Source organism: Bombina bombina, chromosome 9 (assembly GCF_027579735.1).
Source record: "Bombina bombina isolate aBomBom1 chromosome 9, aBomBom1.pri, whole genome shotgun sequence".
NCBI classification, from domain to species: Eukaryota; Metazoa; Chordata; class Amphibia; order Anura; family Bombinatoridae; genus Bombina; species Bombina bombina.
In genome coordinates, this window is record NC_069507.1 from 102,748,939 (window position 1) to 102,764,594 (window position 15,656).

Genomic DNA, 15,656 nt, shown 5'->3' on the forward strand with positions numbered 1-15,656 from the left:
CCGTACACCGCCGCAACCTACGTTATCCCTATGTACCCCTAATCTGCTGCCCCTAACACCGCCGACCCCTACATTATATTTATTAACCCCTAATCTGTCGCCCACAACGTCGCCGCCAGCTACCTACAATAATTAACCCCTAATCTGCCGACCGGACCTCACCGCTACTATAATAATGTTATTAACCCCTAATCCGCCTCACTCCTGCCTCAATAACCCTATAATAAATAGTATTAACCCCTAATCTGCCCTCCCTAACATCGCCGACACCTAACTTCAATTATTAACCCCTAATCTGCCGACCGGACCTCACCTCTACTCTATTAAATTTATTAACCCCTAAAGCTAAGTCTAACCCTAACACCCCCCTAAATTAAATATAATTTTAATCTAACGAAAAAAATTAACTCTTATTAAATAAATTATTCCTATTTAAAGCTAAATACTTACCTGTAAAATAAACCCTAATATAGCTACAATATAACGAATAATTATATTGTAGCTATTTTAGGATTAATATTTATTTTACAGGCAACTTTGTATTTATTTTAACCAGGTACAATAGTTATTAAATAGTTAATAACTATTTAATAGCTAAAATAGTTAAAATAATTACAAAATTACCTGTAAAATAAATCCTAACCTAAGTTACAATTAAACCTAACACTACACTATCAATAAATTAATTAAATACAATACCTACAAATAAGTACAATTAAATAAACTAACTAAAGTACAAAAAATAAAAAAGAACTAAGTTACAAAAAATAAAAAATATTTACAAACATTAGAAAAATATTACAACAATTGTAAACTAATTACACCTACTCTAAGCCCCCTAATAATATAACAAAGACCCCCAAAATAAAAAAATGCCCTACCCTATTCTAAAATAAAAAAGTTCAAAGCTCTTTTACCTTACCAGCCCTGAAAAGGGCCATTTGCGGGGCATGCCCCAAATAATTCAGCTCTTTTGCCTGTAAAAAAAAACATACAATACCCCCCCCAACATTACAACCCACCACCCACATACCCCTAATCTAACCCAAACCCCCCTTAAATAAACCTAACACTAAGCCCCTGAAGATCTTCCTACCTTATCTTCACCACGCCGGGTTCACCGATCCGTCCTCCAAAGTCTTGATCCAAGCCTCCGAAGTCTTGATCCAAGCCCAAGCGGGGGCTGAAGAGTGACGTCCATCCTCTGGCTGAAGTCTTGATCCAAGCGGCAAATGAAGAAGTCCATCTTCGGGAAGAAATCTTCATCCTATCCGGGCAGAAGAGGACATCCGGACCGGCAAACAGCTTCATCCAGGCGGCATCTTCTATGGTGTTCCATCCGATGACGAGCGGCTGATCTTGAAGACCTCCGGCGCGGATCCATCCTCTTCTTTCGACGTCCAACTGAAGAATGAAGGTTCCTTTAAGGGACGTCATCCAAGATGGCGTCCCTCGAATTCCAATTGGCTGATAGGATTCTATCAGCCAATCGGAATTAAGGTAGGATAAATCTGATTGGCTGATAGAATCAGCCAATCAGATTCAAGTTCAATCCGATTGGCTGATCCAATCAGCCAATCAGATTGAGCTTGCATTCTATTGGCTGATCGGAACAGCCAATAGAATGCGAGCTCAATCTGATTGGCTGATCCAATCAGCCAATCGGATTGAACTTGAATCTGATTGGCTGATTCCATCAGCCAATCAGATTTTTCCTACCTTAATTCCGATTGGCTGATAGAATCCTATCAGCCAATCGGAATTTGAGGGACGCCATCTTGGATGACGTCCCTTAAAGGAACCTTCATTCTTCAGTTGGACGTCGAAAGAAGAGGATGGATCGGCGCCGGAGGTCTTCAAGATCAGCCGCTCGTCATCGTGTTAGGTTTATTTAAGGGGGGTTTGAGTTAGATTAGGGGTATGTGGGTGGTGGGTTGTAATGTTGGGGGGGGGTATTGTATGTTTTTTTTACAGGCAAAAGAGCTGAATTATTTGGGGCATGCCCCGCAGATGGCCCTTTTCAGGGCTGGTAAGGTAAAAGAGCTTTGAACTTTTTTATTTTAGAATAGGGTAGGGCATTTTTTTATTTTGGGGGTCTTTGTTATTTTATTAGGGGGCTTAGAGTAGGTGTAATTAGTTTAAAATTGTTGTAATATTTTTCTAATGTTTGTAAATATTTTTTTATTTTTTGTAACTTAGTTCTTTTTTATTTTTTGTACTTTAGTTAGTTTATTTAATTGTAGTTATTTGTAGGTATTGTATTTAATTAATTTATTGATAGTGTAGTGTTAGGTTTAATTGTAACTTAGGTTAGGATTTATTTTACATGTAATTTTGTAATTATTTTAACTAGGTAGCTATTAAATAGTTATTAACTATTTAATAGCTATTGTACCTGGTTAAAATAAATACAAAGTTGCCTGTAAAATAAATATTAATCCTAAAATAGCTACAATATAATTAATCGTTATATTGTAGCTATATTAGGGTTTATTTTACAGGTAAGTATTTAGCTTTAAATAGGAATAATTTATTTAATAAGAGTTATTTTTTTCCGTTAGATTTAAATTAAGGAGGGTGTTAGTGTTAGACTTAGCTTTAGGGGTTAATCCATTTATTAGAGTAGCGGTGAGGTCCGGTCAGCAGATTAGGGGTTAATACTTGAAGTTAGGTGTCGGCGATGTTAGGGAGGGCAGATTAGGGGTTAATACTATTTCTTATAGGGTTATTGAGGCGGGAGTGAGGCGGATTAGGGGTTAATAACTTTATTATAGTAGCGGTGAGGTCGGCAGATTAGGGGTTAATTATTGTAGGTAGCTGGCGGCGACGTTGTGGGGGGCAGATTAGGGGTTAATAAATATAATATAGGGGTCGGCGGTGTTAGGGGCAGCAGATTAGGGGTACATAAGTATAACGTAGGTGGCGGCGGTGTGCGGTCGGCAGATTAGGGGTTAAAAAAATTTAATAGAGTGGTGGCGATGTGGGGGGACCTCGGTTTAGGGGTACATAGGTAGTTTATGGATGTTAGTGTACTTTAGAGTACAGTAGTTAAGAGCTTTATGAACCAGCGTTAGCCCAAAAAGCTCTTAACTCCTGTTTTTTTCTGCGGCTGGAGTTTTGTCGTTAGAGTTCTAACGCTCACTTCAGCCAAGACTCTAAATACCGGCATTAGAAAGATCCCATTGAAAAGATAGGATACGCAATTGGCGTAGGGGGATCTGCGGTATGGAAAAGTCGCGGCTGGAAAGTGAGCGTTAGACCCTTTCCTGACTGACTCCAAATACCAGCGGGCGGTAAAAAGCAGTGTTAGGACCCCCTAACGCTGGTTTTGACGGCTAACGCAGAACTCTAAATCTAGGCGATTGTTATAAGCAAGCAATAAAAAAATGCTGAAGCATTTTCTTTTTTAATGTTATGTTCCTTTAATCAAAGTAATACATAGAAAAAAATATTATTTCAGTGGATTTGTTACCTACTGTAAGCTTATATGTAGTTAATGAAGCTTTGCTGTTAGTTAATAAAGATATTTTTCTTAGATCTAATTCTTTATTCATAAATATATTTTCCCAAATTTAGTTTAGGTATGCAGAATATGTTTGTATGGTTTTAGCTCATTTTATTTACAAAAGGCTATTGTTCTGGTTTTGTAGTTTTATATATATACACATTCAGATAAAGAAATGAAAGAATAAGCCAATCACGGAAATTATTAGTTCCTTGTTTGTTGTAAATGGGGTCAGTAATTGAGCCCCTAGGACTTAGGTTGGACAACTTTTATCTAAATGTTATCAAATTTACTTTGTTCTGTTGGTATCCTTTATCAAAGAGAATATCTAGGTAGGTAAGGTGCATATATTTAAATTACTATATGGCAGCATTTTTGTAAGAATGATTTTACAAATACCGGAAGCCATCTCACCTAGAAAATGAGCCTGATCCCAATAAAATTACTACTGGTTTAAGACACTGTAGGTTTCTTACTGGCAAACGGGGTTAAATGTGTGCATGTGAGTATGCATGTGGTGTTTTTTTTCCATGGAAATGTGGGGTTAAAACATTGTTGTATGACTGGAAACCAAGGCAATAAATCATGTTTTGTGTATATTTCTGGCTTGTTTCATGTATTACTGGCAATTGAGGGGTTAAATAACTGGTAGTTGCTTAAAGGGACACTGAACCCAAATTGTTTCTTTTGTGATTCAGATAGAGCATGCAATTTTAAGCAAGTTTCTAATTTACTCCTATTATCAAATTTTCTTCGGTCTCTTGGTATCTTTATTTGAAATGCAAGAATATACGTTTAGATGCCGGCCCATTTTTGGTGAACAACCTGGGTTGTTCTTGCCGATTGGTGGATAAATTCATCCACCAATAAAAAAGTGCTGTCCAGAGTACTGAACCAAAAAAACAGCTTGATGCCTTCTTTTTCAAATAAAGATAGCAAGAGAACAAAGAAAAATTGATAATAGGAGTAAATTAGAAAGTTGCTTAAAATTTCATATCTGAATCATGAAAAAAAAAAATTGGGGTCAGTGTCCCTTTAAGTAAGTTCATGCATAGAACATATGTGGGAAATGGGATAACTCTTAGGTATGATTTTAAATTAATCTGGAAGTCCTATACATGAACCAATAGTCTGTAGCAAGCAGAATGAAAATTGATGTTTTTATACTTTAAAAGGATAGTAAAGACGAAAATAAAAATAAATTGGTTTAGATAAAGCATGCAGTTTTAAAAAGAGCGTATTAAACAAAGCCTGAAGATTTAAATGTCACTTTTATTCTTTTGTCCATAAGATCTTTAAAAGAATAGCTATTTTTTAAGAGACCCACAGAATGTTTGGATAATCTGGAAATAGGTGTTTATGCCTTAGGTACATATAATACCAATTCTGTAATAGTATACATTGGCATTAAGAATTCAAGAATGACAGGTGTAGACCATACCTCGGAAAGTGTTTTCTAATTCAGTAGAATCATTTTGGTGTGGAATTTCACTGCAAAAATCTCAAAGAAAAATCTGCTTACTCAGGCTAAAACTATTTTAACCCATGCAAAAATGCTAATATGAGGGCATGTTGCCTTAAATTCTAAAAAAGAAAAATGTCTGTTAAGCACACAGCTCATGTAACACTGAAAAGGGGTCCAGGACCAGAAATCATTTAGGTAACAGTGATCACACAGGTTGTTTTTTTTTTTCTAAATAGTTTACAAACAAATGTAACAGGTGTCCAATTAACAGTTTTTTTCTAAAAAGGCAAATTTCTGTAGTATAAAACGTTTATGTATTCAGACAAAATACCCAAGTTATATGGATAAAATTTACCACAAAAATATGCAGTGAACATATAAATAAATAAGTAAAATAAATATTTTAAGATTTTCAAACATGCATTGTACCTCCTCAGTCAAAAATAATGTTGGTGATTAAAGGGTCAGTATACACCTTAGTCATCTTGAAATCTTACTTTAGATTAAAGGGATAGTAAAGTCCAAATTAAACTTTCATGATTCAGATAGTGCATGTAATTTTAAACAACATTCTAATTTACTTTTATCATCAAATTTGCTTTGTTCTCTTGATATTCTTAGTTGAAAGCTAAACATAGGTAGGCTTATATGCTAATTTCTAATCCCTTGAAGGCGATCTCTGCATTTGACAGTTTTTCACAGCTAGAGGGTGTTAGTTCATGTGTTTCATATAGATAACAATGTGCTCACACACATTAAGTTATTTAAGAGTCAGCACTAATTGCCTTAAATGCAAGTCTGTCCAAAGATCTGAGATAAGGAGGCAGTCAGCAGAAGCGTAGATACAAGGTAATTACAGAGGTTAAAAGTATATTTCTATAACAGTGTTGGTTATTCAATACTAGGGAATGGTAAATAAAAGAATTATCTATCTTTTTAAAAAATAACATTTTTGGGCTTTACTATCCCTTTAAGCTGCAAATATCCTCCTGAACCCAGTAGCAGGCCTACTTAACAAAATTGGTTGCCCCCCCCCCACCCCCCAAAGATAACTCTGTAGTAAGGAATAGCAATAATATTCATGCTGCTCTGTATAATGATTTCAAGTATAGATAGATGGACCTGCAACCTGCACTAATAAAAGTCTCCCTGGCATTAGAATTGTACACATTCTGCACATGCATGTGTATAGACTGGTTGATATGGGCCCCCTAAGTACCTGGGCCCTGGTGTCACCACACCTGCTGCACCAACGGTAGTTCCGCCCCTGCCTGCACCCTTTCTAGATCATGCATCAGTAACGCAAAAAAAAGTATTTTTTAAAATGAATATTGTTTCTGGTCACTTTGAAATGGCTGCTAAGATCTGCCCAGTGATGATTTCAGCTGCATTAAAGGGTTCACTAGTTACAAAAGGCTCACCAATTGTATTCAACTGACTGTCAATGCTATTCAGAAGTGTGCATAGATGCAGCCCAAAAGTTGATGTCATCATATTCATTTTAAAATAACTTTTTTTACTGTTACTGCAGCATAATATAGAAAGGGGGCAGGAGGATATTTGCAGCTTAATCTAAAGTAAGACTTTAAGATGACAAAGGTGCAGACTGTCCCTTTAAAGGGACACAAGTCAAAATAAACTTTTATGATTCTGAAAGAGCAGCAGTTTTAAGACACTTTCCAATTTACTTCCATTATCAAATTTTGCACAGTATTTTTATATTCACTCTTTCTGGGTAACAAGATCCTACTGAGCATGTGCACAAGCTCACAGGGTATATATGTATACTAGTCTGTGATTTGCTGGTGTCTGTCACATGATTCAGGGGGCTGAAAAATGGGAGGAAAAAATAAATGAGCCAGAAAAAAAATCTACTGCTTATTTGAAATTCAGAATCATTGTCTTTTAATTATGCACATGTTAATTATGCAATTCTACTGCATTAAGTGTAAAAGGTATTAGAGCCTTAGAAAAGTTCAGGATTATGTGGGATTTCCATTTTTTGTGCTTTTTATGTTTTCATTCATCAAATATCAGTAGTGCATTAAAGGGATATGAAACCCAAACATTTTCTTTTCTGATTCGCCGCGCACAAGTCTAATAAAAAGGAACCACCATAGCCTAGTACAGCTTGGAGTAAGCAGAGTATAGTGTTTTAGGTCACAATTGCAGAATTCAGAGCACCTCCAGGCGCAGGTAGGCTGGGACTTCTCAGCCGCCTAGAAGACTGATCTCCAGTGCCAAACAGGTATCGCTCCAATCTAAGTGTAGGGTAATAAAGTCCAAGTAGTAGCAAGTGTATATAATAGAAACAATCTTTATTTAAAAGCAACACGTTTCTCAGCGACAGAAGGGTTGTTTCCTCAGGCTATTATTCTGGGGGTGAGCACAATATTATCTATATGACACACATGAACTAGCACCGTCTAACTATGAAAAACTGTCAAAATACACTGAGATAAGAGGCGGTTTTCAATGGTTTACAAATCAGTTTGTGCCTACCTAGGTTTAACTTTAAACACAGAATACCAAGAGACCAAAGCAAATTTGATGATAAAAGTAAATTGTAAAGTTGTTTTAAATTGCATGCCCTATCCGAATTATAATTTTGACTAGACTGTCCTTTTAAGTGCCTGCATTTCAACAAATGATACCAAGAGTATAAAGAAATTTTGATAAAAGAAGTATTCAAAAGTTGTTTTTTTATATATCCCTTTAATAATGTATATTATTTTCTATGTGTAATAAGTAAGAGATTTTCACACCTGCAATACAATCTAACCTTTTAAGCATACAATAATTGAATTATATTTTTTATAAATATGATAATGTAAAACTTTGGCTGTATACATAGGTGGTGTTAAACAACTTTCAAAAAAAGATAACACCTTCTGGCAGTTTAAAGGGACAGTCTACACCAGAATTTTTATTGTTTTAAAAGATAGATAATCCCTTTATTACCCATTCCCTAATTTTGCACAACATGGTTATATCAATATATTTTTTACCTCTGTGATTACCTTGTATCTAAGCCTCTGAAACTGCCTCCTTATTTCACTTCTTTTGACAGACTTGCATTTAAAGGGACATTAAACCCCCCAAAAAATGTCATTATTCAGATAGAGAATACAATTTTTAAAAAGTTTCCAATTTACTTCTATTATAAAAAATGTTTTATTCTAATGTTATTCTTTGTTAAAGAGATACCTAGGTAGGTAGCGTGCACAGGCCTGAAGTACTACCTGACAGGAAATAGTGCTGCCATCTAGTGCTACTACTAATGTATAACATTGTTGCAAAACTGCTGCTATATAGTGCTGCAGACACGTGCACACTCTTGAGCTTACATTTCTGCTTTTCAAATAAGGATAACAAGAAAACAAAGAAAATATGATAATAGAAGTAAATTAGAAAGATGTTTAAAATGTTATGTTCTATCTAAATCATGAAAGAAAAAAATTGGGTTTTACGTCCCTTTAAGCCAGTCAGTGATGGCTCCTAAGTAACTTCACGTGAGTGAGCTCAATGTTATCTATATGATACACATGAACTAATGCCCTCTAGTGGTGAAAAACTGTCAAAATGCATTCATATTAGAGGCGGCCTTCAAGGTCTAAGAAAATAGCATATGAACCTCCTATGTTTAGCTTTCAACTAAGAATACCAAGAGAAAAAAGCAAAATTGGTCATAAAAGTAAATTGGAAAGTTGCTTAATATGACATTCTCTATCTGAATCATGAACGTTTATTTTGGACTAGACTGTCCCTTTAAGAATCTGACATATTTTTTTTGTGCTCACCCTTTAAAGTCAATAGGAACTGAAAAATTATAATTTGTATTTGGTTTACATTGAGCGTATAACAACATGGTTTGCTGTATCCTGTCATGAAAGGACTCAAGTTTTTGGCTTTCTCTACTAGGCATAAAGGGGCATATTTATCAAGCTCCATATGGCCACGAATCTGCAGGGGCGGCATTGCACCAGCACCAGAACTGCTGGTGCAATGATAAATGCAGACAGCGTATGCTGTCGGCATTTATCAAAGTGCAGCGGACGTGATCCACTATATCGGATCATGTCCGCTCACACCATAATAAATAGGCCCCAAAGGGTCAGAATGCCCTTTGCATCTAGTATTACCAAATGTAAAAAACATTTTTAAAACACGTAAAATGCGCGCATATATAATAAATTCATATGCATATTTAAAAATGTTGTTGATTATATTATTTTATGTATAAATGATCCCTATAAACATGCATATAAAATATATTAAAACCAGAAATATTAAATATTAGTAAGAACTGAAGTCATAATGATATAACTATGCTTGTATGTAAAACCATGCATAAAATATATAGAAGTATGAAAAAGCTGTAAATTAAATAGTTTATTAAATATGTTTTAGTATATTTGTGTATAGCCAATCACAGGTCAAGATGATGGCACTCACAAAACAAGTATTTAATACTATCAGGTTAGAGTTGCTAAGCAACATACTCTGAAAAGCTAATTTTCTTCTAAAAACTACCAGTTTGACAAAAATGTTAAGTAAAAATGGTGGTAAAGGGCAGGTTATGCTTAACAACTGCTTGAATTTTTGTGCACTTGTAAAATGGAATGAGGAAGTATGCAGACTTAAAGGGACAGCCTACTACAGATTTTTTTATTGTTTAAAAAATATAGATTACCCATTTATTACTGATTCCCCAGTTTTGCATAACCAACATGGTTATATCAATATACTTTTTACCTCTGTGATTACCTTGTATTGAAGTCTATGCAGATTGCCCCCTTTTCTAAGTTCTTTTGACAAACTTGCATTTTAGCCAATCAGTGCTGACTCATAAATTACTCCTCAATAGTGAGAACAATGTTATCTATATGGCACACATGAACTAGTGGTGCATAGCTTTGAAAAACTGTCAAAATGCACAGAGATAAGAGGCGGCCTTCGAGGGCTTAGATATTAGCATATGATGAGCCTACCTAGGTTCAGCTTTCAACAAAGAATACCAAGCAAATTTGAAGATAAAAGTAAGTTGGAAAGTTTTTGCAAAAAATTGCATGCCCTATCTGAATCATGCAAGTTTAAAGGGACAGTCTAGTCAAATTTAAACTTTCATTATTCAGATAGGACGTGTAATTTTAAACAACTTTCCAATTTACTTTTATCATCAAATGTGCTTGGTTCTCTTGGTATTCTTAGTGGAAAGCTAAACCTAGGTAGGCTCATATGCTAATTTCTAAGCCCTTGAAAGCTGCCTCTTATCTGAATGCTTTTTTTATTTGCTTTTCACAACAGGAGACTGCTAGTTCACGTGGGCCATATAGATAACATTGTGCTTATGCCCGTGGAGTTATTTAAGAGTCAGCACAACACAGCACTAATTGGCTAAAATGCAAGTCAATAGATAATAAATAAAAAGTCGTGTGATCAGGGGGCTGCTTAGAAAAAGGTAATCACAGAGGTAAAAAGTATATTAATATAACTGTGTTGGTTATGCAAAACTGGGAATGGGTAATAAAGGGATTATCTATCTTTTAAAACCATACAAATTCTGGTGTAGACTGTGACTTTAATTTTGACTAGATTGTTCCTTTAACTCTCTATCGCCCCCAAATGTGCAGATACTGGCTGTATGGTTTCTCTTAAAGGAACACTGAACACAAAACTTTTCTTTCGTGATTCAGATAGAGCATGCAATTTTAAGTAACTTTCTAATTTACTCCTATTATCAATGTTTCTTCGTTCTCTTGCTATCTTTATATAAAAAGAAGGCATCTAAGCTTTTTTCTTGATTCAGCACTCTGGACAGCAGTTTTTGATTGGTGGATGAATGTATCCACCAATCAGCAAGGACAACCTAAGTTGTTCACCAAAAATGGTCCGGCATCTAAACTTACATTCTTGCATTTCAAATAAAGATACCAAGAGAATAAGGAACATTTGATAATAGGAGTAAATTACAAAGTTGCTTAAAATTTCATGTTCTATCTGAATCACAAAAGAAAAAATTTGGGTTCAGTGTCCCTTTAACTTAATAGATGATTTATGCTCACTAATTATTTCCATTAATTGTGATGCTTTAAGATATATAAATAATTTACCCTTCACTTTACATAAATATTTTCAAGGCCCATCTACAGAGATTGCGGAAGCTCTGTTAATTCAAAGAAAATGGTTTGTGTCAAGAGGTCACAATTTAAGGCTGAAGGAAAGGAGATTTAATCTCCAGCAACGTAGATGTTTTTTCTGTGTAAGAGCAATTACATTGTGGAACTCATTACCTAAGTAGGTAGTAAATATCAATACCTTAGCTACATTTAAAAATGGTTTAAATACATTTCTGGCTACAAACAGAATTCAGGGATATGATTGCTGGTGTTAAATGGGTCACCTTTTTAATGGGATTAATTTAAGATCAACTAGACCTTTTATTTTAAAAAAATAAAATAATATTTGTATTGTTTGAACTTGATGTCTGTCTATTTTCAACCTCATCTACTATGTAACTATGTTCACTTGTATTACTATATTGTGTGTAATTCTTTCCGCACTGTTGTACAAAAAATAACGCACCTTGCCCTATCGATTGCACTACACTTGTAATCTATTCCTATGTTATTTTTTTTTATTCATAACAACAAAATAAAAACAGTTTCCATACCAAAATAATCTTGGAAAATCTGTACCGCTGCATGGTCTCATATTCTTTTTTTTAGTATAGCTAGGGTGCTACTCTGTGCTTTTGAATAGGCACTTTGCAATGACATATACACTGATTGATAAATTATATATACTGAGTGCATAAACTGAAAAATTTCCCTTTTCTGTATATGCTCTGAGCTCTGTTAAATACTCCTACACAACTCCTACTACCACCTGTTGCCTCTTGTATGTTTAACGTGCTTCTCTAATCTCCCCCATTTTCACTAAATTCATGGATTGATTCTGAAAGCAAAATAGAACCAAAAAATGTATCCCTAACTCATCTCTCTTTTTTTTTCCTGCAGGATGGTCTCTTCCGTGATCTTACTAACCTCACCCAGCTTTTTCTCCATGGGAATCTTTTACAGTCTCTCCCTGCCAGCTCATTCCTGGGCCTATCAAATTTGGATCGCCTCTTGCTACACAGTAACCGTCTGGTATATGTATCACCTGCAGCATTTGAGGGTTTGAGTAGTCTCACCATACTCTTTCTCTTCAATAATAGCCTTCCCTCTCTCCCAGGAGATGCTCTGCGTACTCTTCCTTCCCTGCAATTCCTTCGTCTCAATGGGAACCCATGGCACTGCGACTGCAGCTGCCGTTCTCTGTGGGGCTGGTTCCGCTCCTCACCGAGCGTTTCCAGCTCCACAGTGCCCTGCTCCTCCCCACCAAGTCTGCGTGGCAGGGATTTGCGCTCCCTAGAGGAGCGGGACCTGCGGCTCTGTACCTCACATAACCCTCCTCCAAGTGGAAACCTGTCAGGTCTTTCATTTCCCCCTAAGCCCTCATCCTTTTACAGGTTGCTTCCTGGTCCCAAAGAGAATGAAATTAGGGAGTGGGAAGATAGTGATGAAAATGAAGATGAAAATGATGACAATGAGATTAGTGCAAGCGGCAGAAGTAATCTGGGGATCTCAGTATTGCTGGCTCTGCTCATTTGGGATTTGATAATTGACTTCTGACTGGCTGGACTGTGAAGTGAAAAAGGGCAGAAAGCCCCCACATCAATGACCTCTCCCTTGCATTCTGTGTAAACTTTCTTAAAAAAATTATATATATATTTACTTATGTGTCTGTGATAACTTTGAATGTAGACATTATATAACAGATAACATTAAAGGGACAGTCTACTCTAGAAATTTTATTATTTAAAAAGATAGATACCCATTCTCCAGTTTTGCATAACCAACACAGTTATATTAATACACTTTTTACCTCTGTGATTACCTTGTATCTAAGCCTTTGCAGACTGCCCCCTTATTTCAGTTCTTTTGACAGACTTGCATTGAGCCAATCAGTGCCCTCTCACTTGTAAAAAAACGGGTATGGTCACAATGTTATTTGTATGTCATCCATAAACTTACACCCTCTATTTGTGAAAAACTGCCAAATTCATTAAAATAAGGGGCGGCCTTCAAGATTTTAGAAATTAGCATGAGCCTACCTAGGTTTAGCTTTCAACAAAGAATACCAACAGAAGAAACCAATTTTAAAGATAAAAGTTAATTGAAAAGTTGTTTAAAATTGCATTCCTTATCTGAATCATAAAAGTTTAATTTGACTAGACTCTCCCTTTAAATAACAGATTGAGTTAATTGACAGCGAATTAACAAAGGAGAACTTTCCTAAAGTATATCAGTCTGATCCTGCCTAACAAGGTCAGTCCACCTCCGAAATACCAGGAAATCCTCCTATGAACAAAGAACATGGCAACCCCAGACAATCATTTTGGCCTTCTTCTAAACTGTTGTTTGTTCCTGGAAGATCTTTCTATATGTATTTGTATTATGACCCTGGGGAAAGTTTACCTAAGGGTGGTGGGGATACCAGATGTGGACTCCTTGTCCAATGTGCATAGAGACGGGGTAAGCAAACTTAGCACTCCAGATGTTTTGAAACTCAATTTCCCTTAATGCTTAGACAATTTAAGCTGGCTGAGCATCATGAAAAATGTAGTTCCAAAACATCTGGAGTGCCAAGGTTGCTCACTCCAGGCTGAGAGGGATATGGCTGCACCTCACTGACGAGGCCCAAAGAAGGACGAAATGATCGTCTGAGGTTGCCATGGTCCTAGTTCAGAGGAAAATTGCCTGAAATTGCGGGGCCGGACTGACCTTATTAGCCGGGATCAGACTGATATATTTCAGGAAAGTTCTCCTCTGTGAAAAGCACAATTGGGCTAAAAGAAGCTACTCCCAGGTGGTAATCGGGCCATAGAACAAGCCACTGAGCTGTTGTGTGCTCCTAGCAGATTGCTTCTCTTTCTGTTTATATTAAGTTAATATTGAAATGTTTTAGTTACTTCCATAGCTCTGTAAAGGGACAGTAAAGTCAAAATTAAACTTTCATGGTTAAGATAGGCACACAATTAAAAAAAAAAAATCCAGATTGCTTCAATTATCATACTTATTTAGTTCTCTTGGTATCTTTTGCTGAACGGTATGCCTAGGTAAGCTCTAGAGTTTGCATATATCTTTAGTGCTCTTTGGCAGCAGTGTTTGCAACAATGGGGTCAATAACACAACTTTTCTATTGGAAAAAGTTTGGATTGGATCCAAGCAGATAGTGGGGAAATCACTCATATGATGCATGGACAGCTTTGACTTTGGAGATAGTAATTCCCTGACCATGGGGTTTACACTATATTTTGGCAACAGAATGGACACTTCAAATTCAACACACAAAGTATGTTGATAAAATTCAATACGGTCCTTTTTCAGCATGTTGCCAGCATTCTAAGATAATTTGGAATAATAATGTTACCTTGTGGATGTGGAATACACCCTGAAATGCTCACAGACACTTTCTTAGATGTATATATCAATATATAGAAAAAGTGAGAGTGGAGAAGAAAACAGAGTTAAGAGAGAGATAATAATTATTAAAAAAAAAAAAAAAAATCTCCAGGTCTGCTATGACCTTTCATGACTGTCAAAACTCTCTTTCTTCACTCTCTCAATTCAACAACTTTCTTTTTCCATCCAGCTGTTGTCTTCCCAAGTACCCCTGGATGATGGTGATGTTATGTACTTATTTTTGTTAATTTATTACTGTATGTAGTGTTGGCAGGTAGTGGGTGTGGTGTGTGCAGGTAGTTGATGGGATCAGAAGTGGCAAGTAACATTTTGGACTTTAGCTTAGGACTTGAAATTTTGAGCCCTGATCAAGACCCTTGCATCACCATCTTTTTACAGTAATTGATATTCCAAAGTTGTAGTTATCAATCTCAGCTGTTTTTGACTTGGAAAGATCAGTCTGGTAACAAGTGTTTTTTTCAGTATAGGGGGGGGGGGATCGGAAGGACTGGAATCAACCCCAATGTTTGCAACAATGTTCTACATTGTTGTAAACACTCAGTGTTAAAGTGTGTTTAAGACACATGCACACTCCTGAGCCTACACAGGTTTACTCTTCAACAAAAGATACCAAGCAAATTTGATAATAGAAGTAATTTTAATTTTGCCTTTACTGTCCCTTTAACCTTTTCACTGGGTAATAATGCTGTTACACTTTGTAATGCATTCACTGAATTGTTCCCTAATAGATAGAGGTTTAAGAAATAATTCAAAAACAGAAACCTGTAACTCTAAAATGAAACCTAAACAGTTATTAGTTGTTGTGGTTTAATCATTTTTTTAAATCGTTTTGTTTTGAATGCTTTTGGGGGCAAAATGACAACTGCTTATTGAACTTTGAAATTTGGCAATGTGAATCAATGATTAGAAGAATATATCTATAAAATAACACTTAAAGGGCCATGATACCCAAATGTTGAAACACTTGAAAGTGATGCAGCATAGCTGTAAAAAGCTGACTAGAAAATATTACCTGAAAAACATAATTTATGTAAGAACTTACCTGATAAATTCATTTCTTTCATATTAACAAGAGTCCATGAGCTAGTGACGTATGGGATATACATTCCTACCAGGAGGGGCAAAGTTTCCCAAACCTTAAAATGCCTATAAATAC

At 35.9% G+C, this 15,656-nt stretch overlaps 1 protein-coding gene across 1 annotated transcript in view; it reads left to right on the top strand.

Moving 5' to 3' along the window:
• Positions 1 to 12,823, top strand: part of RTN4RL2 (reticulon 4 receptor like 2) — a 222,908-nt gene extending 210,085 nt beyond the window's left edge. The window contains exon 3 of the mRNA XM_053692282.1: positions 11,990 to 12,823. Within this exon, the coding sequence (XP_053548257.1) occupies positions 11,990 to 12,646 (657 nt within the window). The 3' untranslated portion in view covers positions 12,647 to 12,823. The remainder of the gene's footprint in view (positions 1 to 11,989) is intronic.
• The last annotated feature ends 2,833 nt before the right edge of the window (positions 12,824 to 15,656 follow it).